The 26,450-nt window shown below is 47.9% G+C and overlaps 11 protein-coding genes across 11 annotated transcripts; 4 read left to right on the top strand and 7 right to left on the bottom strand.

Moving 5' to 3' along the window:
* Window positions 1-120: 120 nt before the first annotated feature.
* Window positions 121-2,713, bottom strand: F9C07_2280333 (uncharacterized protein). Its single transcript, XM_041283952.2, has 2 exons — window positions 2,244-2,713; window positions 121-2,170 (listed from the first exon to the last, which is right to left on the bottom strand). The coding sequence occupies exons 1-2, from the start codon at window positions 2,280-2,282 to the stop codon at window positions 245-247; spliced, it is 1,965 nt and encodes a 654-aa protein (XP_041139845.2). The 5' UTR covers window positions 2,283-2,713; the 3' UTR covers window positions 121-244.
* Window positions 2,714-4,306: 1,593 nt separating this feature from the next.
* Window positions 4,307-6,570, bottom strand: F9C07_2280332 (uncharacterized protein). The gene is made up of 2 exons (XM_041283957.2): window positions 6,139-6,570; window positions 4,307-6,080 (listed from the first exon to the last, which is right to left on the bottom strand). The coding sequence occupies exons 1-2, from the start codon at window positions 6,218-6,220 to the stop codon at window positions 4,876-4,878; spliced, it is 1,287 nt and encodes a 428-aa protein (XP_041139846.2). The 5' UTR covers window positions 6,221-6,570; the 3' UTR covers window positions 4,307-4,875.
* Window positions 6,571-6,956: 386 nt separating this feature from the next.
* Window positions 6,957-8,498, top strand: F9C07_11344 (putative FAD binding monooxygenase; the record flags this gene model as incomplete). The annotated part of the gene is made up of 1 exon (XM_041283942.1): window positions 6,957-8,498. One exon carries the CDS (start codon window positions 6,957-6,959, stop codon window positions 8,496-8,498), a length of 1,542 nt encoding a protein of 513 aa, XP_041139847.1.
* A 153-nt stretch (window positions 8,499-8,651) lies between these two features.
* On the bottom strand, window positions 8,652-10,310 carry F9C07_2085027 (uncharacterized protein; the record flags this gene model as incomplete). Its single annotated transcript, XM_071508861.1, has 8 exons — window positions 8,652-8,750; window positions 8,803-8,931; window positions 8,978-9,114; window positions 9,168-9,185; window positions 9,240-9,372; window positions 9,429-9,698; window positions 9,751-10,000; window positions 10,027-10,310. The coding sequence occupies 8 exons, from the start codon at window positions 10,308-10,310 to the stop codon at window positions 8,652-8,654; spliced, it is 1,320 nt and encodes a 439-aa protein (XP_071366146.1).
* Window positions 10,311-10,891: 581 nt separating this feature from the next.
* F9C07_2280329 (putative O-methyltransferase) lies at window positions 10,892-12,645 on the bottom strand. Its single transcript, XM_041288079.2, has 2 exons — window positions 11,478-12,645; window positions 10,892-11,429 (listed from the first exon to the last, which is right to left on the bottom strand). Exons 1-2 carry the CDS (start codon window positions 12,361-12,363, stop codon window positions 11,110-11,112), a joined length of 1,206 nt encoding a protein of 401 aa, XP_041139849.1. The 5' UTR covers window positions 12,364-12,645; the 3' UTR covers window positions 10,892-11,109.
* A 1,835-nt stretch (window positions 12,646-14,480) lies between these two features.
* F9C07_2219557 (uncharacterized protein) lies at window positions 14,481-16,521 on the bottom strand (the record flags this gene model as incomplete). Its single annotated transcript, XM_071509708.1, has 10 exons — window positions 16,356-16,521; window positions 16,152-16,334; window positions 16,106-16,130; window positions 15,924-16,054; window positions 15,745-15,887; window positions 15,506-15,688; window positions 15,258-15,445; window positions 15,192-15,236; window positions 14,822-15,104; window positions 14,481-14,772 (listed from the first exon to the last, which is right to left on the bottom strand). Exons 1-10 carry the CDS (start codon window positions 16,461-16,463, stop codon window positions 14,481-14,483), a joined length of 1,581 nt encoding a protein of 526 aa, XP_071366145.1. The 5' UTR covers window positions 16,464-16,521.
* A 119-nt stretch (window positions 16,522-16,640) lies between these two features.
* F9C07_1171523 (uncharacterized protein) lies at window positions 16,641-17,072 on the bottom strand. Its single transcript, XM_071507669.1, has one exon. The coding sequence runs from the start codon at window positions 16,912-16,914 to the stop codon at window positions 16,684-16,686; it is 231 nt and encodes a 76-aa protein (XP_071366144.1). The 5' UTR covers window positions 16,915-17,072; the 3' UTR covers window positions 16,641-16,683.
* Window positions 17,073-17,230: 158 nt separating this feature from the next.
* On the top strand, window positions 17,231-19,173 carry F9C07_2200413 (fungal-specific transcription factor domain-containing protein; the record flags this gene model as incomplete). The annotated part of the gene is made up of 5 exons (XM_071509479.1): window positions 17,231-18,107; window positions 18,128-18,508; window positions 18,545-18,846; window positions 18,906-19,025; window positions 19,081-19,173. 5 exons carry the CDS (start codon window positions 17,231-17,233, stop codon window positions 19,171-19,173), a joined length of 1,773 nt encoding a protein of 590 aa, XP_071366143.1.
* A 1,006-nt stretch (window positions 19,174-20,179) lies between these two features.
* On the bottom strand, window positions 20,180-20,895 carry F9C07_2061110 (uncharacterized protein; the record flags this gene model as incomplete). The annotated part of the gene is made up of 2 exons (XM_041288081.1): window positions 20,180-20,472; window positions 20,535-20,895. 2 exons carry the CDS (start codon window positions 20,893-20,895, stop codon window positions 20,180-20,182), a joined length of 654 nt encoding a protein of 217 aa, XP_041139852.1.
* A 69-nt stretch (window positions 20,896-20,964) lies between these two features.
* On the top strand, window positions 20,965-21,623 carry F9C07_11338 (uncharacterized protein; the record flags this gene model as incomplete). Its single annotated transcript, XM_041288069.2, has 3 exons — window positions 20,965-21,135; window positions 21,274-21,373; window positions 21,472-21,623. The coding sequence occupies 3 exons, from the start codon at window positions 20,965-20,967 to the stop codon at window positions 21,621-21,623; spliced, it is 423 nt and encodes a 140-aa protein (XP_041139853.2).
* A 294-nt stretch (window positions 21,624-21,917) lies between these two features.
* Window positions 21,918-25,902, top strand: crpB. The gene has a single exon (XM_071507668.1). The coding sequence runs from the start codon at window positions 22,211-22,213 to the stop codon at window positions 25,778-25,780; it is 3,570 nt and encodes a 1,189-aa protein (XP_071366142.1). The 5' UTR covers window positions 21,918-22,210; the 3' UTR covers window positions 25,781-25,902.
* Window positions 25,903-26,450: the final 548 nt, after the last annotated feature.

Genomic DNA, 26,450 nt, shown 5'->3' with positions numbered 1-26,450 from the left:
GACCAAACCGTGCCTGTTACCTCCTTTGCATAGGAGACTCTTTTACACCTTCAAAATCAACAATTAGTGGGAATTCCTAAAATAACACCACATGACCACTAAGGTGGAAGAGAGTGGGTTGAAAATTCTGCGAGAAGTACAACTTTATGCAAAATACATAACACTATACTGATCTTTCTGCTTGATCTCTGCTTTAACATGATGAAATACCAATATCCCGGAGGCTGACTTTTCACAACATAAGCTATGTTAGGGATATATTCAATGGCTTCCGATTGCCACCTCTCATATTTAGTGAACTGTTCATTGAGTAATTCTCGATGGTATTAGGTTGGAGACGGGGCGCCGATGGAAGTGTATTATGGCCATGCAAATTGCCCCGTTTATCAGAAGCATTACCCCTGGCCACATTTCCCGAAGTTGGCCCAAGTGGCTGTGGGTTCTTTACCCAAGTCACGTCCTCAAAATCGATCACGATAGCATGCCCAAGGCTATCATTCCACAGAATGTTGCGATATTCGAGGTCTCCGTGGACTATACCATGAGATCGAAGGATTTTTCGGAGCTTATTGCGTTCCTGAGAGAACAGAGAAGCATTGGCATCGTTTTGCATAAGCAGGGTTTCCATACGGATCCCAGACCAGCTGAGGATCATCATATACGACATACGCTCGCCATGATACCAATATGGCATGCGGGGTTGGAAGCTACCGATATGAACCGGTATGGAATGGCCTTGTAACTGCAGTAGAGACCCATAGGCGTCGATTTCCTTTCGTAGATTATGCTGTCTTGCTTCGGTGGTGGCCTTTATAATCACCGTGTATCCATGGGAAAGCAAGGTAGCCTTGAGCAGAAAACCCGTTCGACCGCGAATATGTAGTTGCTCAAAGCCTTTGTGTCGGTCTTGCCGCAGCTGAGCATGTAATTTACGCGTAAAGTCTCTCGAATTGATTTGGTGTCTCACAGGGCCGTGTTGATGAACATTTGGGCATTGAAAGTCCAAGTGACCCCTTGTAAGCAAGCCTCGAAGACACGCCATGGTGCAGTACTTCCTCGTATTCGATCCTCTATTGGGATTACTTGAGCCAGCGAGATTATTTTGCGCGCGTGTCGCTGGGGCAGGGTATGGTGGCGGAAAATCATCTTCATATGCGATATTCCTTTTTAAGCTTCCTTGACACGTTTTCTGGTTAGGCTGACAACGGCCTCGCGACCGTGTGTGATATGGAGATCGCTCAACGGGTTTCCAGTCTGAAGGTTTGTATTCAAAATAGGGAGGATCTTTTCGGATTGTCTCTGGAATATTCTTCAGAACGTGAAGATATTCCACCTTCCAAGTGGAGAGGTTCTTCCGGGCGGCATCAAACCAATCTTGAGATGGCTGTTCGGCGGCCAACGCGTTGAGTGTAAAAGCAAGCACCTGGGCCACAGCAGTTCGATGGAGATGATACTTGTCCTCGGGATTGACATCTCTATTAGGGACGCACAGGTAATAATAGACTACCGTCGGGTCGTCAGCAATGTGGAGGAAAACGTAGGCCTCTCCAGTGCAAATGTATCCGTTTCGAACCCCACTGTCCACCATGTAGGAGAAAAGCTGTGTGATTGCTGCAGCGACCAAGTGGCTAGCATGAAATTCGAACGTATCACCCTTTTTATCAATAACATCCCGCTCAGGTTCCATTTCATGTAGCCCCGAGATTAAGTCTGGAATTCTTAGCTTATGTGGTGCCTTGAACTCCACTGCATAAGCAGGGATTCGTCGCTCATCAGAGGCAACATGCACGCAAAACTGATCCGCACTCCGATTCCGTCGTCTTCCTTCAAGTCGAAACTCTCGGCGAAGAGTATGGTCCTGTAGCAGAGCATCAAGGATATCATTCACAAACCTTTCCATAGTATCCCTTTGAAAGTCATGTAAGGATGCCTCGGAAAAGATCGTATGCCTCCGCGTGTGCTTGTGGATCTCGTCAAGGAAGTTATTGTTCCGAAAGCGGCGCTTGCGAGTGAACGTACGATCACGATTTAACCTATCCCATATCTTCTCTTGTACTTCAGGAAACTCATTCCAGTGCCGGATACGCCTGGGGAAGAACCTATTAACTGGATTGGTGGTATCTTCCGGTATCAACGTCACATTTGTTGTGACACGGATTGCCTGGGAGAGCTTGTGGCAGCCATTTAGCAATCCGGATAATGAATTCAGCACCGACGGTAATCAAGATAATGGGCTGACGAACGTGTAGGTCTGTCCTTATAATAGCGTCTGTAGAAGACATTGCGGGATACGTGACATCATCACACGCATATCTGCATTCCAGAATAGATTGAATTTATGATCTACATACCACCGGATTATCTACTGAGGCGGACGCGGAGACTCAGTCAACTATAGTCGAGATTGTGGTAGAGTCTACCAACACCTTGAGTCTCGGCATTTTACTATAAATAAATTATCGGCAGATTTCTCTCGCCCCTATGCCCGCTCCTCCGCTCGAAAGAGACAGAGAAATCGAGTATATTGCTGTGATTTTATTATTCTAGGGTAACGCGTTAACGCGTTAATATATCTACTGGCTGGCATGTCAGATCTAGTAGCTGGTATGTCAGATCTACTAACTGGTATGTAGGGGCCTGGCCCCAAGAATACTACCGACACCATCCAACGCCACGGGATAGGGTCCCTAAATCCTTCGGTTAGAGAATAGTCTATACTTTATTTATAGAGCTAGAAAACTGTAGCTATTTTGAAGCGGTCGTAGGTCGCCACACAGCTACTATGTCGAACCCCGTGAGGTAAATCCCGTTGATCGTGGGTCACGTTGTCTTACTATGCATTCCCACTCTATCAGCTGGTGCAGCCGATAGAAGAATAGAAAAAATGTCTAATTTAACTAACTTTAGTAACTTATCTGCCTAATGTATATGTAATGGAGGGGATAGTAAGCATCACCCCACTACAACACATACGCATTTTTGTAACACAATTGCTCATGAGAGCTGCTCAGTATACTAAACTGCCATTGATGACCCTAGAACAGCCCCGGATAGGGGCTGTATTCGGGTGTGATTCATTTCTCTCTCTCTATAAATTATCTTCACCGCGGCTAGTTAGTTTCTAGGCGGTAAGACTATTTCTTCTAAAATCCAGATTTAGTGTCTCAATAAAAACAGTTACTGATCTTAGCAGACTACTAGGGAAATTGAAACGGTCTTTCAAAGGAAAAAACTAAAGCCGAAACCTTGAAGACTAGATAAGATGTAGCGAGAGTAAAGCATGATTCTAATCTAATTTCGCTCTATGATTACTTACCACCCACATCACGTGTTCTGTACTATTCCGGATTCCAAGTAGCCCTATCTCTGACAGGTGGACTTGATAAGAACAGTAACAGAGCATCGGATCTGGAAACCGCTTGGTGCCGGTACAAGGGCTAGAGCAGAGGAGCTTTGTCAAGCTTGATAGTCCGGGGAAATCCTTCCGCCATTCCGTGGATGACCGCATCCTATCTGACGCCACATATGCCCTAACGATCTTGAACCATGGAAAGTGACAACTCCTCCCAGTACAATCATCGGAAGTACGGCCAGGTGCTACCCGAGAGACGGTGACAATGCAAATCCAGGAATGGCTATATCAGATCACCAGCTATAACAAAAGCCTCACGGAGCTTTGGACTTCCGAGCAGTATGGCGGTGGCGTGAACCTGAGACAGACAATAAAGGATGGATCATCCTGCTTTGTCGGGTATAATTATCTCTGCATCTATCTCGGTTGACTTATCCGACTGGAATAACGCTCGATATACAAAGAGAGTATCTTACCGCTCCGTCGAGGCGATAGTATCCAAACAGATTGTACGGAGTTCGCCGAATCTAACCCCAGATGAACTCTTGGAAAGAATTAGGTTTGTCTCGCACCTTGAATGTCGCAGGGATGAGCCAGAGTGGATGAAGGCGCATTGGCCTTGTTTTAATATAACCTCTGCGATGAATATACTTTCCAGGGAGGAAGGACTGGGTATCAAGGGGCGAATTGGAAAGTAGATTAGCTTAGTGCATCTATGACGCTAATGGCAAAGTTGATGTGCCACTCGTGCAGTGTTACGGTCTGGCTTTTGGCCAGCAAAGGAGCGTGAAGGGACTAGTATGACACTGGGAATGCAGTACTCTATGGAGGGAAAGTGTAATAGCCCTGGCAAGGGGGGCATGTTGGACTTCACGTTCCATATTCCTTGTAGTAATTTGTCTTTCGAATATACAGACCTATCTCACCATCACAGAGTATGGTTGTTCGTGGATGAATTATACGGAAGATGAGCATGTCTTGGGAAGGAAATTAGTTGTAGTAAGAGCTATATGAAGGAGTAGACTTGGAGACAAAGAACGGCTAAGACAAATTAACAAATAAGCGATCCACGAACTATAAAACCTCACGTAAGACAGAATATATCCGTGCTGACCGATATGTACTTAGGAATTAGCGATATAAACAATGGGACTGGCCATCACCTGGAAAACAGAAATATATTCAGAGGCTTTGTCAAACCAGAGCTCAAAATGTACCCCCACGCTGATTCAGCGCTCTCACAAACTGGCGCAGCTGAACCAATTATTATGCGTCAATATATGAGGCGGTCAAGTCTCAAAGAAAAGGATACGACGCTGATTCAGTGCCGTGCATAAGAGTGAACCAACCATGGCCAATCGACCAACAGGATACTGGAATCTGATTGCGACGAATCCGCCTCGAGAAAATGGATGGTTTCTCTGAGAGCGCAATCTGACAAACGGGAGTATCCCTTTCATTATTAAAGTCATCGTGTATAATCATCATGTCCGCTTCCAACCAAATTGTAACAATGGACGGATCTACGGAATGTCGTATCGGATGTGTTCCACATCCATCCCCTTCATCAACTGCGGGTATTTATCGATGAAGACCGATGTTAACCCCCAGCCACTCCGGTCCATGAAGGTCTGAAAGAATTCAGGCTTCACAAACATGTTGTTGTTGTCATCCCAGTCCCAAATACTCTGGGACGACGGCCACCGCACTCTACAGGCGCTGATGGCATATCTATAGAGTTCTATAATATCGATGGTATTCCAATTCTCCAGCACGTTCAGCCGTAGTTGTGGCCACAGGAAGAAAACCAAATCAGCATGTTGATCTTGCCGTACTTGCCCCGCCACAGGTTGTATGAAATTTGGCATGTTGGCATATGCAAGAGGGGAAGGGTTGGCCCGCCATTTAACAAAAGAATACATGATCCAGCTGTATGCTAAACGGTCGGGCTCTCGGAGGCTCATCCGTCTAAGCAATCGGTTGATCTGGTCTGCTAGCCAGTTATGCCTGGAGCCATGTAGCAGCTCAAAGGGAGTCGATAGAAGTGGTAGCTTGGCGATGGCCTCCGACACCGCTAGCCACCCATCCCAACGAGTATTAGCGGTGATATAGGTATATTCCTTAGGGGTCATCAACGGGCACGTGTCTGGGCCGGGGGTGGAGTGCATATTGGGCACCAGCCCAAGCTCAATAATTGGCGAGGGTGGGCTTTGAGTGTCAGACCCCACGGGCCACGTGCTAGGCATCGATGTAGTTGTGAGACCATCGGTAGTTGACCCGAGATGTGCAGATTCTATACCATTGCCGGACCAGCCAGACATGGTGTGCATCTCGGGATCGACCAAGACTGTCTCACTGCCCGGGCTACAAATCGGTGTCGTCGGTGCTGGTAGAGGGTCGGAGGCCATATACGTTGAAGAAAGTGCTAGACGTGCCCCCGCCGCGCCATTGCCCTGGGCCTCCCAGCCCTGGAAGAGACGACGAAGGTGTTCTTGTCGAGCTAGAAGAAGCTCATTTTCCCGTCTAACAGTCTCCACGGTGAGCATACAATTGTGAATCAATTCGTTGCCATGATTCTTCTCGCAATAGGACACCCGCTCCTCTAAAGCTCGCATGCGGTTCTCCCGTTTCTCTCGCAGGTTCTGTTGAGCGCGTCTATCGCGCAAGCGTTTCCTTTCAGACGAGGTTGCCGATGCATTGTGGCGCGTGGAGGACATTGTTAATTGGCCTATATATTGACCTGTCAGGAGGTAGAGTAGAAGAAAGAGAAAGGCAGACAGTCGTACCGGGAGGGAGGTTGGACGAACGAACGGGGGGGTGACCCGAATAAAGAAGGGTTGCGGAGTCGTGACCCGCTCCATGGTCCATTGGATTCTCGCCCCATGATCCAGACTCGATCTAATCTTCAAGTAGTTAACATGACGGGGTGGCCATCGCTCTCGTTGGATCCGCCAGACAAAGAACTCGCCCAAAACGGTTATCACTTCGCATGGATCCTTAGGGCACTTTGCCCATTTGGGCATGACAGGGCCACTAAACCCGATCGGGCAACAGCTGGCCCAGACTGGACGGAAGACTGGAGATCCGGGGAACAATGAAAGTTGAGGGAACTGAAAAAGAATTACGCTCGGGCCCTGTTTCGAATCAGCAACCTTTCTTCCGGGTCGGCGTCGCTAACCTCCGACGGGCCGACATTGTCCGCCCGACTGCGGAAATCATCGGCGATTCCGACTCTCCAGCCCGATGTATATAGCCACACTGCACTGCCCTTCTCGTAAATCTCGCTTTCTTCGGAAACTATACGCCGACCTCTACTCCAAATTCAGAATGGATGCGGACTATCCAACTGAGGGCCTAACGTCCCATGACGCGATTCGGCCTCTTATTTGTTCTCCACGTCTAATTATCGTGAACTGAGTCATAACAAGGTCGCGAGAAAGGATGGATTTAAATACGAGCAGTATACGTTAGGGATCTATTGGTTTTTTTTCTCAGCATGTTGTATAGACGCATACTAAATCCAAGAACAACTACTTTCCCACAAAATCGCTTATTTACGGAATTTTAATACTTCTCATTTGACACACCTATCATATTTGTGACTATGACACGCACCGATGTTCTCATCGTGGGAGCAGGTCCAACGGGCCTCGTTCTAGCCCTGTGGTTAACTCGCCAAGGTATCAGCGTGCGCATTATCGACAAGTCAGAAGCAAAGGCATCAACGTCACGAGCGATGGCAATTCACGCCCGCACGCTCGAATTGTATCGCCAACTCGACCTAGCCGAGGATGTGGTCGCAAACGGCCATAAGATCGCAGCGACCAATATATGGGCCGGTGGAGTGCACCGCTCCCATGTGCCGTTTGGTGATTTTGGCGCCGGTCTGACGCCCTACCCCTTCATACATATCTTCCCCCAAGATCAGCATGAACGATTGTTAGAGGCGCGGTTGAATACAATGGGGGTGCATGTTGAGCGGAATCGCGAGTTAGCCGAATTCCAAGAGCAGGAGTCATCCATCACAGCGCGACTGAGGAATACCACAAAACCACATATCGAGAACAGTGATATCGAGACTTGCGAAGCAGCTTTTATCGTGGGTTGCGACGGCGCTCATTCTGCTGTCCGCCAGAACTGCAGAATCGGGTTCGAAGGAGCTACATACTCAAAGCTGTTCTATGTAGCCGATATTGAAGGCAGCGGACCCAGTCTTAACGGTCAAGCGCACTTGAGTCTCAACGATAATCAATTTTTCTTGCTCATGGCGTACGACAAAGACCGTCGTGCACGACTAAACGGTGCCGTCGACGAAGGCGCACTGACGAAAGATATTTCCGACCTCACACTCGACGACGTTGCGCCGGACGCCGGCAAGGCCGTGGGCGTCAAGATCGACAAGGTGAACTGGTTCAGCACCTACCACGTTCACCACAGGGTAGCTGAAGCCTTTCGCAGCGGACGGGCCTTCCTTGTGGGGGACGCGGCGCACATTCACAGTCCGGTCGGAGGACAGGGAATGAACACCGGTATCGGCGATGCCATTAACCTGGCCTGGAAGCTTACGGCAGTTATTCAAGACAAAGCCGACATGTCTCTCCTGGATAGCTACGAAGTCGAACGTCGTGCGTTCGCGGCACTTCTGGTCAACACAACCGATACTGCATTTAACGCTATTGCCTCAGAGGGGTACCTGTCCTATTTTATCCGGACATGGTTCATTCCTTACGTGTCTCCTATTCTGTCCAAGATTGGTCTCGTGCGACAAAGGATGTTCCGTGGTGTATCCCAGATTATGCTCAATTATAGGGATAGTGCGCTGTCGGCTGGCTTGGCCGGTATGGTCCAAGGAGGCGACCGTATCCCTTGGGCTCCCGTGGGCGAACTTGATAATTTTCAAAGCTTTGGGGAGATCACATGGCAGGTCCACGTGTATGGCGAAGCTAAAGACGAGTTGAAAGAGTGGTGTCGTTCTAAGGGAATTCCTCTACACATCTTTCCTTGGAATGAGAAATATCAATCGGTCGGCTTGGGAAAAGATGCAGCATACTTGCTCAGGCCGGATACATATGTTGCAGTGGCGGAGCCCTCTGGCCGACCAGAACGATACGATCAATATCTCAAAGACAACAACATCCGACTGTGATAACACTTCTGCTACATCAGTTTCATGTTTTTCATAGATTCGAGTCCCTCAGTTCTGTGTATTTCCATTAGTATGAAAAGCGGCCTTGGAGTTTCGGTTTTGGATTCACATTGGTATTTTCTGTTGATATATAGCTAGACGATACTCTCTATTCTATAAACGAGAATATACATCAACATCCTTTGTATCATTAGTCTCTCCTACGCGACGGGCATCTTCCTCCGCATAAGCCTTTCTCCATACTTCCTGTACCTAAACTTGGTGTCAGCAGCACTGCAGCTAGAGTCCAGATTTGTAAACGTACATCGTAGTGATATAGCCAATGATGGTCATCAGTCCATTTGCTCTGGATATTTGCCATCACAATCTCATCAAAGGAGTTTAGACCCTTGATTGAAGTATCAGCTCTCCGGAAGCCATCCAGAATATCGTACTGCGGTAATTAGTAGACCGATAAGAAATCAGGCGTTAGCACATACCATATCCTTGTAATGTGGTGATCGAACTCTGTCATATAGAATCAAAGCATCACTGAGCGGAAAGTCACGCTCATGTGCCCATTGCACTGCTCGGGCGAGCACATACACGTCTTCCAATGCGAATCCCGCTCCAGCGCCTTGAGGGTGTTAGAATACTGTTTGTCCAAGTGGTAAGTGGTTGAAAACATACCAAAAGCTCCGGATAATGCTATTGTCCAACGGTTAGCTACCACTAGAACAATGAAACAACACATTCACTTACGATGAGACGCATCCCCGATTAATGCAATAGAACCATGCGATATTACCTTCGACAGACGCGGCCCTGCGAAGAGGGGGAATTTCTTCACTTCCCCAATTTTACTAAGAACCTCTTGAATGATTGGCGCAAATTCCTATGTTCATGTTCAGTATACATCGAGTTACGTAGAATCGCTCGAACAATACTGACCTTATACAGCCCTATAAATTCATCCGGACTAGCATCCTGCCCCCAACTGACCGTTTCGCTAGTCTCTGGAAGGTCCGTTCTTGCCGTAACCTCGTATATACCTCTATTGAGATTACATGTATAAACCCACCTAGTCGGCCCATGCCAGAAGGTCACGGCGTCCGGAAAGTTGGGAATACTCAAAATATCGTCCGCGTTAACTAGGGCCCGGAAGGCTGTTGTACCGGTATAGCTGATGCGATGGTCCGGGAAGGAGAATTGGCGGACAACCTTGTACACTTAGGTTTGCGACAAAGCTAAGAATAACCGTGATAAAACTTACCGATCGAACACCGTCAGCTCCTATTAGGAGATCTACTTCATCCGTGTGTTCATCCTCAAATCGCAATGATAATGTTTTGTTCGGCAATTCACGGATCTCAACAAGACGACTCGAAAGTCGCAGATTTGTTTTATCCACGGCTTTCAGAAGCGCTTGTTGAAGTACAGTGCGTAAGGCCCTGGCATGCTTATGTCGCGGCGGAGTGTCGTGTTGTCCGCTAGATTGTAGTAATTCTCCCGTTCGCCCATTGCTGATTTCGGTTACTTCTATCCAAACGCAAGGAAGAGATCAACCAACCGATGCTGCACGGAATGACCATCTGCGGCGCTAAAGATGGTACTCGGATCGATATTATCATAAACACCCAAGGCGTCTAGCATGCGCCAGGTGTTCCGTTGAATACTTATACCCGCACCGACCTCACGTAACTCTCGAGCTTGTTCGTAGATTCGAAGATCGACAAAGGGAAGCTTCTGAAATTCAATCGCTGCACCTAAGCCTGCTGGGCCGGCGCCGATGATTGCCACTCTTATCTTTGGTTTGCTGCCTGCGTTTGACATGTTTAATGTTTTTGTTGGGACAATAAAGTTACTATGTCTAACTTAAATTGAATATTTAAGACAATTGCAGGAGCAAGCTGAGAGAAGCGCGGAGCAAGTACGAGGGCCATTCAACACAATACATATAAATTAGAAAACCAATGGCGTCATTTTAATGCATTGTTCCTCATTCTAGTGATAGGTAAGTGAGGAATTCTTCCGCTTTTTGGACCCGCACGATAGCATAAGGGCTTATCAATCGAGCAGGCAGTTGAGTTGGACCTGGCAATGTCAGCATTGTGGAATTGCCAATATTTATGCAGATAAGAGTTATGGCAAATCTAAGCCGCATCTGGCGTGAATATCATATAGTCAGCTTATATTCCACTAGCCTGGTGACAATATTCCCTGATTATTTTGTTGAAATATATAAGTTTCTATCTTCCAACATGTTAACTAATGATATAAATACCTGTGACTTACACCTGTTCTCTTGGGTCCAGCCTTATGCCCTCCTTTCGTAAAAACTAGTATTAAACTAAGAGGCCGAAGTTAAGGTGCACTAAAATCGTGTTGAGTCTGTAGAGCAGCTCGTGTACGGATCGTGAGTGGAACTATCGGAACCACCGTGCGAAGAGTGGTCCTATTATATTTTGTCTACAGCCGACAAAGGAAATGATATACACGCCCACCCACAGGACGCCTTCATCCGGAGTTACATGAGCAGGTGTACACACGCATTGGAGCTTCGAGCAAATGGGCAAACGATACCGTCATCCCGCCAGCCGTAGTAGTAATCCTTTAAATTCAAAGTCTATAGCTACTTCTTCAACCTAGCCTCCAGCATCACGGTCCGCCCATAGGCGGAGGGGTAGATCTTAACGAGTTCCAAGCCGGCAGCCTCAAAGATTTCCATAAAATCAGCCTTTTTCTTCTCCTGACCAGTCATACACAGAAGCGCAAAATCCAGCCAATAGAGGTCAGTATTCTCATGGGGTTCAACCATGTCTGGGACTAACATATCGCAGATCAGGAGGCGTGAACTAGGCCCCATAGCCGATGCAGTGTTCTTCACAAACTCAATGCAAACTGGGTTGTAAAAGTCGTGGAGGAAACGGCGCATAAAATAGATATGAGCATCTAAGAAGGTTTCAGCTAAAGGTCACAATAATAATTCGACGTGCTTACTTTTGATAGGCTGCGGCGTAAAAGCGTCGTAGGTCATAAGATCGAAGCCTGGGTAGTCCTCGGGGTTCATATTGTTAATGACTCCAGGTAGATCCTGTAGGATGAACTTGGCATCGAAAGCACCGTTTATATCCTTCTGGATAGCAAAGCATGATTGACCACGGCCGGCACCTATGTCGACGAGATATGGGCGACCGGGGTCCTGCTCAACTTCCTCCTTAAGAGATGCAAATGGGAACATCCCGACAATAGGCATCAACTGGTCCACCATGAACATGTTGGCATTCCAAACCTCGCGACGCTCTGGATCCGGGTCTAACTCCAGCAGCTCGTAATACGACTTGCCAAGGTGCTCCTTGCCCACTGAGTACACGGCGGGGGATTTGACCAGATCAAAAACATCGTCCGTCTTGTGGGACTGGAGATATTCAGGTAGGTGGATCCAGGCACGGGTAAACTCCAGAGCGATCATGAAGAAGGATCCCATACCTTTCGGGTTGAGAGCGCGCGAGAGGTCATTATGAGCGTACGTGTCTGGAGCGGTCTCAGTAAAGATTCCATGATTGATGGCGACGCGGTAGATGCGGTGAATGACCGTGTTTGCGACATTGGTGACCCGGGCAAGCTCGTCGGCGGTAATAGCACTACCATCCTCAGGCATAGCATGGTAGGCCCGAATACCTAGTATGGTGTGAAAGGCGCCGCCGAGAGCGAGGAATTCGATCGAGCGAGTCACCAGATCAATAGGCTCCTGCAGGGCAATGCGGACACGCTCGGTTTGCTTCACAACAGCCTGGTGGTTGATCGGGCCGTCCTCGTAGGACTCAAGATCGGCCACAAGCTTTCTCGCCTCCTCCAGAGCCTTGCGAACTTTGGGGTGAACCATGGTGGATGTGCGGCTTCAAGGCTAAAAGAATGTACAGTATATTCGACTAGGAGAGCAGCAGGTTCGGGGGACAAATGTATGAGTCGACTCGGAATCTGTCAGCATCTATATAACCTATGTAAGAGGGGTAAAAGCGGGGGTGCGAAAATGGCAGGAACGCTAATTCATAGCATATTCTGATCAATCTACATCATCAGGCCACGTAGTCTGCATAATTCTGTCGGTCTTATCAGTTCTACTGGCATTAAGTAGGGACTCAGCATACGTTGCGGTGGCCTTGGGAATTGCTGGAAAAACTTAATTTCTCTCTAGGCGGGCTTGGGCCGCTTGGCCACGTTTTTGCTAAATATATTGGCCCGTGGCAATATAGACTACTCCATTTATTTAAGTCTACATATATTATTCTAAACGGAAGCACGCGGTGGTACTGCACTTTCACCGTGGGGATATCCAGTTTGCAAATAATTTGAGTTTGTTTCACGCTCGAGGGGGGTTCAAGGATTCATCTGAAAAGCAGTACCTCAATGCTCTCTCGGGTATACTGCGTTCGAGGTTTTTCCACTAACGGTTAGCGTTTCACGAGTAGACGACACTTCCTTCGCCTATGGCTTCGTGACCCTGAATATGCGTGGGAGACCCTGGCTGCTCTTAAGGATAGATAGGACAGCACCTACAAGGGTATCGATGCTGACTCTGCAGTATAGGCACAAAAGCCGCAACACCGGGAGTCGAATTCGGGAATTTTATTTAAAGTGTGGAATATAAAGTGCACTGTTCGGGGAACATTCGATTTTCTGAATGGCGCCTAGAGATATGTCTTGCAATTAGTACAAGAAGGCCCTTAGTTATGCCTGGTTAAATATATCAGTGGAGCCAAAGTACTTCCCATTCGGCATGCTGTGACTTGGAAGCGTACTTGGGAAAAAAAGCTCGTGTCAGGAAATATGCAACATACAACATCCAATTCATCTTCTGGCAGCAAACGGAGCCGTGATCTCAAATGTTGCGGCATGGTTCTAGGTTAATGGCACCCACAGCCACTGATAGTTTCTCTATTTGCGTACCTAGGGCTTCGTCATTGTCGCCCCTCCATTAAAAGCGGCCAATCTCATGACTTTAGGACTATTCTTTACGCTGAATAGCTTCGATCTCTCACCAGAACTGCAATCTACCATCATCATCATCATCATCATAATCACCATTTCGGTAAACTCTTGGAAGGGCCAACAACGATGATAGAGGCACTGATATCGAACAGGCAACAAAGCGGTCCCTACTACTCATCACCAAAGTTACGCTGCTGCATATCATATATTAGTAACCACTGCTGTAACAACAATAGTTAATTGAGAAAAAAAAACATACAACAGGAGGGATTCGCTGGTGGTCACCCACCCAACTACTAACCTCCCGGCGTGTGGCTTAAGTACGGCTGAGCGGACGGGAAGCCCTGTTCTCCACACCCTATGGTCGTATGTGGTTGTTCTTTATCTGTAGAAAAAGATATACAAATCCTGACACTTTCATTCCCTCAAAAATGCTCGTTGAGTGACAACGGGCCAATGAGAGAAACGAAAGAAAGAAATAGTGGGATGGGTAGGATAGTACCCTTCAACTTATTTCAACAGATTGGTCATCTTGAATCTGACCCACGCTCAAAGGCAGGTCTAAAGAGACGCCGCACTAGTCGGGTATTCCACCTCAAGGCCCAGGATTGACTAGCTCCCATGACCTATCACGAAAAGTGTTATGGCGGCTCACCGAGGCGGCAGAATACCGACGACAGGCCAAGGTATAAATAACCAACTTCAGTCTAGTAGAGAATAAATACTAGGGGTGATACATCTAGCGGAGAGATGGAAGAGAGTAGTAGTGTTTTAGCAAGCAGCAGCACCTAATTTCATCATAGAACTTACAGGGACCAGTTACTACTGCGACTGGGTTGATAGCTGTTGAGGGATTCATTTTTATCTATGAGATGTCTATGTCAGGTAGCTATATCCACGGAGAATTGTAAACTAACCATGTCTCTTGTCGTTCGTGTAGTTTCACTTTAACGTTTCTGTATTGTATGTGTGTCTTGATATTATAGGAAAATATCGCAAGTACGTAGGTAATTATTCATGGTGTCTCAACTTTCGCCTGTCGACACTTTGGACTTCACTATTCCATTGTAAAATACGCTCAACACAAAGTTCATGGTGTTTGGGTTCCTCAACTGGCTCGTCGTCTGGGCTATCAAACGGGTCGATAATCCATGGATGCTTTTGGACTTGACGAACAGACTCAATATCCCTTTGACCATCATCAAGCCAGATACCATCATCGTAGCTTCTATGCCAATTGAATAAGCGTGAAGTCGCATATCCCGATTGCTCATTAGCAATATATTGTTCGGGATAGGTTAACCTTGATTGTCAGTAAACATTGACAGTAATCAGTTCTTTATTAGACTTACTCATTTATATGACCTGTAGCACAAGAGTAACATATACTGGAAACATCAACAAGGCTAACGTAATGCTCTGCGCTTGCCGGGACTCTTTCTCCTAAATCCAAGATCCAGTACAATCTCCAGAAAATAGGTCTGTGTATATGAGCAAGATGCGCTCTTACGTCCAGGCTGAGATTTTCGACGGGTGTTGTGCCGAGTGGAGGTGCTGTCGACCATGGAACTGATAATTCTGGTCGGCAAAAGTAGGAAGTCTGAAACTCAAGTGCCCTAGAAGTAATAGATTCCTCTGGCCTATGTACAGGATAAGCTATTTAAAGAAAGGATTGGGCCGTGTTTGTACAGAAGGCGGCAACCAGACATATGGGCGGTAGACTATAGAGAGCCATATTCAGAAACAAGGTTACCTGGTCGTTGCACACTACAGCTGCCTATAAGAGACTCAAATAAGGTTTTATATTGGTGACTGCAGAAAGAAGTTGACAATTATCAATCTTATCCACTGTCGAGAGAGCTTTCTTAACACCTAAAGATACAGCACCAACGAGGTTACATGGAACGCGTGGGTCGAAAAAAATACTACAGAGCAGAGAATCCAGAGCATCCTGTATAGAGCTAAGCGATATGCAACTGTCGATTGATTAGAATAATTTAAGAAAAGCCGTGTCTTTTCGTTTTGGTAAAGAGCACATAGGAGCTGCTGAAATCATTATAGCAGAAGCAAATTTGGGTGGAGGCGCGTGCCGTGAGGTCAAAATTAAAACAGCTGCAAAACCAGTGATAAATTCCCCTTCTAGACCCTCCAATAGACAGAAATCGAGAAGAATATCGAACGCAAGGGACGAATTTGATATAACTGGTTTCAGATCACCTCTTCACAGACTTATTAGCTTTCAACGACCAAAGATGATTTGGAATGAAGGCCATACCGCTTATTTATACTACCCTCTCTTCTAACCATCCATGGCGAATAGAAAACACCTTTAAATTTTTCTACCCGAGCTACCCAACAGCCCTGGATAACAATGTCCCAAAAAAAGTCTTCTATCTGTATGCCAAGCTGGTACAAGATCTAGTTTTCCTCACCTGCCTGTTTAAGTATCTCCACCCAGCGGCAGGAAATAATATATGACCAGGCCAGAACAATGTTTATAAAATACCCAGAACAAAGAGGCTTGACGCAAACAGGAATAGCGGCTTCAAGCTTAGTTTCAGTCTTGGTCCTGTACTTTACAGGCGCTGGAGATCCAAGGCACTGGAGATAATCAATTAACTTTTAAGATTGATCACAGTTTGAGTTTTCTATCGTTTTAACCTATAGGGAAGACTTCAAAACAAGAAAGGATTTTAGTCTACCTAAAATATTCGCAGCTCCTGGGAGGCAGTGATAGAATAGAGAAATATTTTCAAAAAGACCTAAAAACGCAGATAAATAGTACTGGAAAGACTCTATGCCTTCCAGGTACGTAAGAGCCGCATTTTCCCAGTCGTCTGTCTTTGACTGACAGCAATGGTTAAACTCTGCCGTTGTAGAACAGACTCCATCACCAGGGGACCAAGTAATATCATATTCACTGCTGCATTCATCATTATCATCTAACTGGGGTGTATATCCAGTGCCTGAAAGACCCGAGTCTCCGGTGCCCATAACGGCCACATTGGATAGCTGTGCTGTGGAAGTAGCGGTCCTCTTAGGTAGTAGTAGGTAAGCGAAGGGATGATGGATTAGAAAGGAAGATACGTGATACATACAAGTTGATATAGGGCGGTGACAGAGGCGGTAGCAGAGACGTGAAGAAAAGGTAGGTTGTTTCAATGATGTGATATAACGAAGTTGGCTTTACCCAAGTTTAAGATATAAATGTTATCTAATCGCTACAATGGACAATCTTCAGTCTTCCCGGCAAAGTATCATGCGTGTCAATCGCCAGCGTGAACCCTCCACAACCCGTAGTCGCCGACCACCTCTTTCGTGTGCACCATGCAGACGGCGGAAGGTGAAATGCGACCGCCGTCAGCCTTGCAATCAATGCATCAGCCATAATATGGCTGACTTGTGTTATTATCAGGACAAGGAACGCAGCCGAGTGTCGTCGCATCTTCCGCCTCGGCCAGTTTCACATATCTCAAATTCACCCCTATCACAAAGTAATCCCCTGACAGCTGCTACAAATTCCGACTCCGGGAGGAAAGTTACCACGTCCCCAGACTGTGTTGCCTCTGGCTCAGCGGACTCGCGAACAAGAACAATTCAATCGCTTACGCATTCCTCCTTTCGTGGATCGTCGGGTGTCACTGCTAACGTCCTTACAGTTTTCCCGACCTCAAGGCACACTTAGAGGAATACCATCGCGTCAAGAAACAGCAAACCCAGTCCACTTTCACGGAGTATCTAGCCATGAAACGCGTGTGCAAATGACCGCAAGATATCACACTAAGATTCATCCCACCTTATACCCGCCTCTATTGGAGACATTAATTCCAGATGATCGCACAGTAGCCGATCAGCTTGTTGAGTTATACTTTTCGACGTTCGAGACGACATTCCGAATCTTACATGTCCCTCGATTTCTTGAGGAGTACAATGATCATTGGCACCCTGATAACCATGGACCAATGAGTACGGGCTGCGGTGACATCTTTGCGGCAAAACTACTAAGCTTGATGACATGTGCTACTTGCCTGGTAGATACAGCGGTCTCGGGCGAAGACTCCCAGTCATTAAATGAGAAGGCCAAAAGCTGGATTCAAGCCGTAGTGTCATGGGTCAAGACCCTCACGAGCCACGCAAGACTCACTCTAGACGTCATTCAGGTCAAATGTTTATTGTTGTTGGCGAGGCAAGCTGTTGGGCATGAGGGAGACTTTGCTTGGCTGGCTGCCGGCTCGTTAGTGCGTGAGGCCATCACTATTGGCCTTCATCGAGATCCTTCGCATTTGAAAGGACTGTCGCCCTATTGGGGCGAAATTCGCAGGCGGCTCTGGCTAACCATCATTGAACTGGACCTCCAAGCCGCCCTGGGAACGGGGGCACCGGTGACGCTGTCCGAGGATGAGTATGACTGCGCCCCGCCATCTAACATCGACGACGAAGACTTGTTGGTGGACTCTCCCGTTGCCCCTACCCCCAAGCCAATCACCGTTCTAACTAGAACAGCCTTCCAGGTCAGTTTGGCCCAAACTATTGGGGTCCGGATTAACATCACCAAGGCGGTTAATCGTGTGCGCTTGACATTAAGCTATCAACGAATTCTGGACCTCAGCGAGATGCTTACTACACAAGTAGCGAAAGGTCACCGGCACTTATCGGAGATGCCAGCTGTGAGGATGATAGCCGCCGCTGCCGGTTGGCCTTTCGCCAATCCCTCTTTCTCTTTCTGATATCCCAATGCCTCCTGACTCTGCATCGAGCCTTCTTTCTGAGTCTTGCCGAGACACGCAAGGAAACATATGCTTTTTCCCGTCAGATGTGTGTCCAAGCTAGCCTGGCTTTGTTGGCTCCCCTGGAGATTTCCGCAGACGATTTAGACCATGGCCCGGACAACGAACAAAGAACAGTGTATCCGTATCTTTTGCGGCTGCGGGGTGGCATGTTTCGTGACGAATTCTTTCACGCGGCCGCAACGCTTTGTTTTGAGCTGCAGCTGCAGGCGAAAGACAAACCATTACTTCCCTTGCCCGGTTCCGTACAGGGTTTCGTGGATAAAACCACCTCCTATTAACGGACAGCATTGTTCCACAATGTGGAGAATGCTATTCGATATTTTGAATTGAAAGTTCGGCAGGACAAGCAGGCTTGCAAAGCATTTATGCTTCTGAACATGGTCTTGAACTCAGCTCAGAGCCAAATGCCGTCCTCTAACTCTGAACATCGTGCAAGTAGGGGTACACATTCGGAGAGCTTTGACCCAAACGACGCCTGTCCACGAGCAGCCCGGCGATGCCGAGAGCTGCTACTAGCTGATGGGGGACTCTTATATCTACAGGAAGCTGAGGGATGGCTATCGTCGTCGGGAGGGTTTCCTTCTATAGTTTGTCCAGCCAGCACTCCCATTGACTAGTTCCGTGCATGCTGACCGGCCTGCTGTAGAATCAAGAAGACCTTGACCAGCACCAAACCTCGTCCTGGACGACGCGCACTCGATCTATAGTGACGACTGAAGTGACCAGTCAGGATGCGCCCACGACGTATTCCATTCCTGATCTTTCGGTAAGTCATTCCTGGTAATCTGTTCATGTTACTCAACTAACCTGCCCCCTGACAGGACGAGCTACCATTTGATTGGGATATATTTCTAGATCCTATGGCTATCTACCCCACGAATGAGGTTTGGCCGGTGGCCGATCCGTTGCTTTAGGGTTTGAGAATGAGCAAGGGCTACTATGTTACCATTGTCATCCGTTTAACTATTTCCCTATAGAAGCCAACTTCATAGATCAGTGGTGTGTTATTCGGTGGTCTTTTGCGTGCACATAGCAATTAATGTGAGATATAATTCTACTGTCAACTGGCAGTAGATCATTCAATAAGGGTATAGTTATTACACTCCACTGTAGTTTTTATTCTGGCTAAACTTCTACGCCTTTTATTTTCTCTTATTATCAGGGAAGCTTTCGTCTACTGTGCTAAGGTGCGAAAAGAATATCCCTGGGTTTATTCAATGACTAAAATTCTGCCAGTTTTATCTTCATCGATTGACAATTGGATAATACGGAGTACTCTGTCCCTTTAACGATTATGATATGACAATATCCCTACTCGTCCCACAAACATCAATACATATTTTCACACCTTACCACACCCGGCAATCAAGATATCCGAACCGTATTTCGGAGGTTCGCCATGGCGTCGGCAAGACGTTAAGGATATTTTAAGGTTAGCGGATGAGATCCACTCGGTCCAGATCCGAGGCTAGATCCTGACCTTGCCGGAATAGGAAATACGCATCTCCGGTAGCGCTGTCCGAGAGTCCGACGGGTCGTTCAACCGATCGCCCGTCTGTTAGGAGACTTTGAACACGAATATTTGCGTGATGGTATTTTTGATACGGTTGTGTTAGTGCCCTTGGCGTTTTGTGAGGATACTTGTGTTGAGTTGGTGTGCACGGGGTTGATATATATAATTGCTGCATATTAATTCAAGGGATAGAGATTAGGGCATGGCACATTGAGAATGTCTAGAGTAATAAGGGTTGCTGTAGGACACAGAACGTGTGCAGGCGGTGTAAGAAAACAGAGAAATTGGATTGTTCTATCTAGCAAAGCACATAGAAACCATGATAGATTTGGCATCCCGATTACATTTACAACCCCGACGTATCATTTAATACATACTAAGGTAGAATCACAAAAATCACGAACTATTCAATGACAGGCCTTTCCATACTTCTTCAGACGATGGTAATTGTACGGCAACGGAGCAAGATAACCAGCAGTCATCGACACCGCAGCCGCCATCCAGAATTTAGGGTCTCCTAGCGCCACCACGCCCCCAGTGAGATGATAATCAACGATATTCTCAGCCGCTTCCATTGCCACCATCGAGACCATACTCATACCCATCGCTGTGCGCGCTGCCATTGGCCAGGAGAGCTGGTCAACGCCCTGCCGAAGAAGTATGGTCTCAAGAATGATCGATGTAGTCATACCAGACGCCACTGAGTAGACCAGGTGTTAGAATGCAATTGTCTTTGGTCGTGCAGAGGATAAGACAACTTACTAGATGCGGCCATGATTGTGCCCATACCAAGCGCGGGATAGTAAGTTTGCAGCATCCACAGAGCGGAGAAGTCACCAAGGGTGCAGCCAACAAGGCACCGCAGTGTATTGATCCCGGCTCGCTTCCATGTTGACCGGCAGTTCCAGAATTTTACGTGCCACATTGATAGTGCAGGCTTAATCGTTGTTGTAGTAGAGACATCCCTCGTTGAAGTCTGACAACGAGACTTTTCTTTTGCTTGGTTGGAATGGCAGGCTTGGGCTGGGGAGAAGCTCGAAAAGTATTGCAGTGGTCGGGAAGCAGGCAATAAAACGTGACCTGTTTGACACCAGGTTCGAAGGATTTGACAGTTTCTTTGCATGATTAAGACGGATTGTTGGGCGGCGTGATATACTTAGAAGGGCAGTGGTTATATTCGGCTATTTGTAAGATGTCGATCTTCGCTCCGGGGAACAAACTACGTGAAAAACGCGCAGAGAACGACCCACAGCCAGTTCTACAGGGCCATAGACTTGGCTTGGAGAAGACTCCGCCGGTTTTCGGAGGGACGAAGGGATGCCAACGGCTCGAGCTCTGGGCACAAATACCTCACCGGATAGAGGTATTTCTTGGCCTATAAGTAGAGAGATTATTCTTCATCCATTCACCAGGTCAGGTCCCGAGCACTAACTCCTGCGTTTCAACATACATTTCCCTGTGACCAATTCCCTTTTAACTCTTCTCTCAAGTTCCAAGACAGCCATCATACACAATGTCCGATCATCAGTACAAGTTCACCGTCAAAATGGGATGTTCCGGCTGTTCCAATGCCATCCAGAAGGCTCTCGGACCACTGAGCGGTAAGTGACTACCAATACAACCACATGGTATTATTGTACGTAGCGTAGATAATTTTATCCTGTTATGCGTCATACTGATAGAGTGAGACGTTCGACAGGCCTCAAGTCCCTTGATATCAGCCTTGAACAGCAAACTGTTTCCGTCGTCGCCGAACCCTCGCTTTCATTCAATGCCGTGCTCGCAGCCATCAAGGGAAAGGGCAAAGATGTTCACAGTGGTGAAATCGATGGAGCTCCTCAGCCTATCTAAGTCAAGCTTGGGCACCCACCGGATGAAGTCTTGCAAGGAGAGAGCACAAAAAACGGTTGGACACATAGTGGATAGCAAATAGATGACAGATATTGAATAAATGCATAGCCTCATTTTGACCAAGAATTGTCTGAGCGTGTAAAGACGTGTGCGCGAAGATCTCGTATTTCTGTCCCAAGAGACACCACTTGGTGTAGGTCTCGTGTGTAGGAAAGAATATTAGACCATCACGTACAACACGATAACCAATTAGTGACCGTCCAAAATCCAAGGATTATCCTCGGAGCTCTCACTATTAGTGGATCATTTTGACTTCGCGCACAAAAGGCGCATCCGCCCCTCGGGGATGAGGGCCAACCATGGTTCCCACCTCCGATCCTTGAACCAAACTTCCGCTGCAGATCTAGAATGATGCGCGATTACTGCGTTAGCGCACTGAAATTTGTCGTACCAACTAGAACCTGCCCTGGATTTGCAATCAGTTCTTCCGCTGACTTCGAAACCCCAGAAATCCAAGTATATAAGCGCCTACGCCCATCGCTTTACCGGATCATACTCATTGCTCACAACCCGTCGACTCATTCAAAATGGTCACAGGTAATCAGCCATCGCCGCCTCAATCGAGGCTCACCACCATCTTGGTGAACAATCTTCATTGTCCTTCGTGTGTGACCAATGTTGAAGAGACTTTGTCGGCTCTCACACCCTCCCCCTTTTCCATCTCGACCTCTATCTTGTCCCATGAAATCAAAGTCGTACACCCCATTACCCTCAGCAGCTCCCGGATCGTACGCGCCCTCGAAGAGGTTGCCTTTGAAATTGACAGTGTCATTGCCCATGACTCGGATGAAAGCGATATTGAAGCCCAGCAACCCCGAACCCATCGCCCCGCGTCTGGAAAGCATGATGTTCATTCCCAATCCAAAATACATATTCAAAAGTGCAATGAATGTGCTACACAGCTCGCGTCATCATCATCCAATAGTAGCGATGACGAGGGAGCCATGAAGGAGATCACTGCGACTGCCGCGTCCGTCAGCTCTGCAGAGAACAGCCTCACATCCGTCATGGATGACCGACTTACCGGCAGTCGAACACGCATTACACTATCAATCAGTGGAATGTCTTGCAGCTCATGTGTCGGAAAGATTACGGGTGCTTTGCAGAACCGACCGTGGATCCTATCGGCCGATGTCAATCTTCTGACTAGCAGTGCCGTTATAATGCTCATGGACAACTCACATATTGACGAAGTGCTTGAGATTATCAGAAGCTCGGGCTACACTGTGGAATTGATAGACACGGAAGAGCTGCAACCTCAAAAGACATCGAAGTCGTCCGGAATGGCACATGCTTGGCGAGCTTCCTATGTCATCGGAGGCATGACCTGCAGCTCCTGCGTGGGCAAAGTGACTGACACTCTAAACCACCTCGATTGGATTACCAAAGTGGACGTGAGCCTGGTCTCGGGCAGTGCGGCTGTGGAATTCCAAGGGAAAGCACACCTCGACGAGATTGCAGGAATCATCAAGGGTCTCGGTTATACAGCCACTCTTAGTGACCTGGAGAGTAGGGCACCGGCCGAGCAACGTAGCTCCAAACGATCAGTGATGATCCAGGTGGACGGAATGCACTGTGCACATTGCCCTCAGCGCATTCTGGATGCTCTGGATGTATACTCAGACCGGCTGGATGTGACCGAACCGCCTAGCAAAGCTCAGCACAGGCTCACGGTAAACTATCTTCCCGATGCTCCCAACTTTACCATCCGGCATATCATCCGCACAATCGCCGATGTGGACAAGTCATTCACTGTTTCTATCTACCATCCGCCTAGTCTGGAGGAACGTTCGCAGGCAATGCATCGTCGACATCAGTGGCAAATTGCGCGCCGCCTAGCCTTATCCGTGCTCGTTGCCATACCAACATTCATCATCGGGATCGTGTACATGTCCCTAGTCTCAAAAGACAACCCCGGTCGCAAGTACCTCGAAGAACCCATGTGGGCGGGCCAGGTCTCACGCATTGAATGGGCGTTGTTTATCCTAGCGACTCCCGTCTACTTCTTCGCCGCCGACCTGTTCCACCGCCGTATGATCACCGAGCTCAGGGCCTTATGGAGACCGGGCAGCAAGACTCCGATTTTGCGGCGGCTCTACCGTTTTGGAAGTATGGATATGCTCATGTCACTGGGAACGTCGATTGCCTACTTCTCGTCCATCGCTATATTGGCAATCGATGCCACAGAGCCAAGGAACGGCCACAAGGCGTCCAGTGCCGGAACGTTTTTCGACTCAGTGGTGTTCCTAACGATGTTTCTTTTGATCGGCCGATTGCTAGAGGCTTATAGCAAAGCTAAGGCAGGAGACGCCGTGGGTCTCCTTGGCAAGCTGCGCCCCAAGGAAGCTATCCTAGTTGAGAGGAATGGGGAGGGCTCAACGACCTCTCGCGCGGTTCCAGCCGATCAGCTAGAATTCGGGGACGTAGTGCGTGTAGCGAATGGTGCCTCCCCGCCGTATGACGGAACTGTAGTGGAAGGGGAATCTCAGTTTGACGAATCCAGTTTGACCGGAGAATCTCGACCGGTCACCAAATCGATTGGAGATGACGTCTTCTCAGGCACTATCAACCAGGCACGCCCAGTCTCGGTGCGTATCACAGGGCTTTCTGGAAATTCAATGTTGGATCAGATTATTGGCGCCGTTCGTGAAGGACAAATTCGCCGGGCACCCATTGAGCGCACAGCCGACCAAATCACTGGAGTCTTTGTGCCGATTATTACGCTGATTGCTATTCTGGACTGGATCATATGGCTGGCTCTTGGCCTCTCAGGCCGATTGCCTGAGTCATGGATGAATGGCAATCCCGGAGGCTGGGAGTTCTGGTCGTTGCAGTTCGCTATATCGGTGTTCGTTGTCGCTTGCCCCTGTGGAATTGGCCTTGCTGCTCCAACAGCGCTGTTTGTTGGTGGTGGACTCGCCGCCCAAAATGGTATTTTGGTCAAGGGAGGTGGTGAAGCGTTCCAGGAAGCTAGCCAACTCGATTGTATCGTCTTCGACAAGACGGGTACTATAACTGAGGGGGGTGAACCGGCTATCACTGATCATGAAATAGCCAACAGCGAGGATGTCGACAAAGTCTGGGGTGCGGTCTTAGACCTGGAAAAGAATAGTAGTCACCCAATCGCTAAGGCGATGGTGTCTTTTGCCAACTCCCAACAACCACCGGCCCTGAAAGCTACCACTGTGGACGAGATACCAGGAAAAGGCATGAAAGGTTCTTTCTTCCCACAGGGCCAAGATGGACCTGCGCTGGAGGTCATTATAGGCAATGAAGCCTTGATGAAGGATCATAAGGTGGCAATAAGCCCGACCAATGATGAAATGTTGACTACCTGGAAGCGCCAGGCGAAATCGGTCGTTCTAGTCGGCACCAGAATCTGTCCGACACCAGGACCAACGGAGCACGTTCCTTGGAAGCTCTCGTTGATGCTGGCTGTATCTGACCCCATTCGACGAGAGGCGAAGGACACCCTCCAAGCCTTGCGGAATCGAGGCGTTGCGGTCTGGATGCTTTCCGGAGACAATCCGACGACTGCTCACGCAGTGGGAGAGATGGTGGGGATCCCTCCAGACAACATTATTGCCGGTGTGCTGCCCGAGCAAAAGGCCGAAAAAGTACAATATCTGCAAAAAACTCTACAGAAGCCACCTCGATCGAGTTGGTTCAGACGGGGCAAGGAGCCCCAGTCCGGCCGCGCGATCGTCGCTATGGTTGGTGATGGAATTAATGACTCACCTGCTTTGACGGTGGCTGATGTGGGCATCGCCATCGGATCTGGCTCGGATATCGCCATCTCGTCCGCCGAGTTTGTCCTGGTCTCCTCTGGTCTTACCTCTCTCCTCACCCTGATCGACCTCAGCCGCCTCGTATTTCGACGGATCAAGTTCAACTTTGGCTGGGCTTTGGTGTATAACTGTGTTGCCGTTCCAGTCGCCGCTGGTGTGTTCTATCCCATTGTGAGCAATGGCACCCATGTACGGCTGGATCCCATCTGGGCCAGTCTTGCAATGGCGTTGAGCAGTGTTAGCGTTATCTGCAGTAGTCTTCTCATGAGGACCCGACTTCCATTGGTTGGTTTCAGAGCTAAGAAATAGTACGTTTGAAGATATGGAATACCTCGGTGTATCAAGGATTATATAGATTGCCTTTGTCATGTCGCATCGTATAGTTAGCTTTTTAGTACTTTTTTTTGGTTATGTTTTCTTATGCCCATTTCTACATGTTTTGTCATAAATAATCTACCTTAATATGTCTCATTATAAAAGAGTGTTACATCTGCTGTTACTCCCCAGAAAATTTAAACAATGTATCTCTTCTTCGAACATTGCGTTCATAATGTTATGGGTCAATTCTGCCCTGTTTAAGTAACATCTTCCCCGGTAGATGTAAATGTAAACTTTCATTCTTTCGCCTAGTCCATCCTAGTATCCTTAAATATACGGAAGACCTGTGTGACCCCTCTGGTCAAATCGATGTCTGTCAAGGTCACAGTGCCCGGTGTATCTGTTTCGACTTCCAAGTTCCATGCTATAGCACTTGGTTGCAAGTGGCAATGTGTACGAGGTCGTGTCGGCGTTGCCAACTTCCTAATTAGGAAATGTATCTCTCCGACGGCAATCCACACTGTGGAACTGGTCAACTCGGGCTGGTATTGTAGTCGTCAAGGACCCACGGGACTTATGGAATAGTGCTAGGCGGGGTATAAAGGGCTGGTAAGTGAAGTCAGCACAGGACGTTGTCTATCTCGTACTCTTTTCATTATCA

Source organism: Aspergillus flavus, chromosome 1 (assembly GCF_009017415.1).
Source record: "Aspergillus flavus chromosome 1, complete sequence".
In the NCBI taxonomy this organism is placed as follows: Eukaryota; Fungi; Ascomycota; class Eurotiomycetes; order Eurotiales; family Aspergillaceae; genus Aspergillus; species Aspergillus flavus.
Note: the sequence above shows the minus strand (reverse complement) of the source record. Positions and strands in the feature narration are given on the sequence as shown.

Coding starts and splice junctions, on each gene's coding strand:
- crpB (XM_071507668.1), top strand. CDS start 22,211: ATGGTCACAGGTAATCAGCCATCGCCGCCTCAATCGAGGCTCACCACC.
- F9C07_2280329 (XM_041288079.2), bottom strand. CDS start 12,363: ATGGTTCACCCCAAAGTTCGCAAGGCTCTGGAGGAGGCGAGAAAGCTT. Junction 11,430..11,477: donor TACGCCGCAGCCTATCAAAA/GTAAGCACGTCG, acceptor AAACCTTCTTAG/ATGCTCATATCTATTTTATG.
- F9C07_2280332 (XM_041283957.2), bottom strand. CDS start 6,220: ATGGACCATGGAGCGGGTCACGACTCCGCAACCCTTCTTTATTCGGGT. Junction 6,081..6,138: donor TTCGTCCAACCTCCCTCCCG/GTACGACTGTCT, acceptor GTCAATATATAG/GCCAATTAACAATGTCCTCC.
- F9C07_2280333 (XM_041283952.2), bottom strand. CDS start 2,282: ATGTCTTCTACAGACGCTATTATAAGGACAGACCTACAC. Junction 2,171..2,243: donor TTATAAGGACAGACCTACAC/GTTCGTCAGCCC, acceptor GGCTGCCACAAG/CTCTCCCAGGCAATCCGTGT.
- F9C07_1171523 (XM_071507669.1), bottom strand. CDS start 16,914: ATGCGACGACACTCGGCTGCGTTCCTTGTCCTGATAATAACACAAGTC.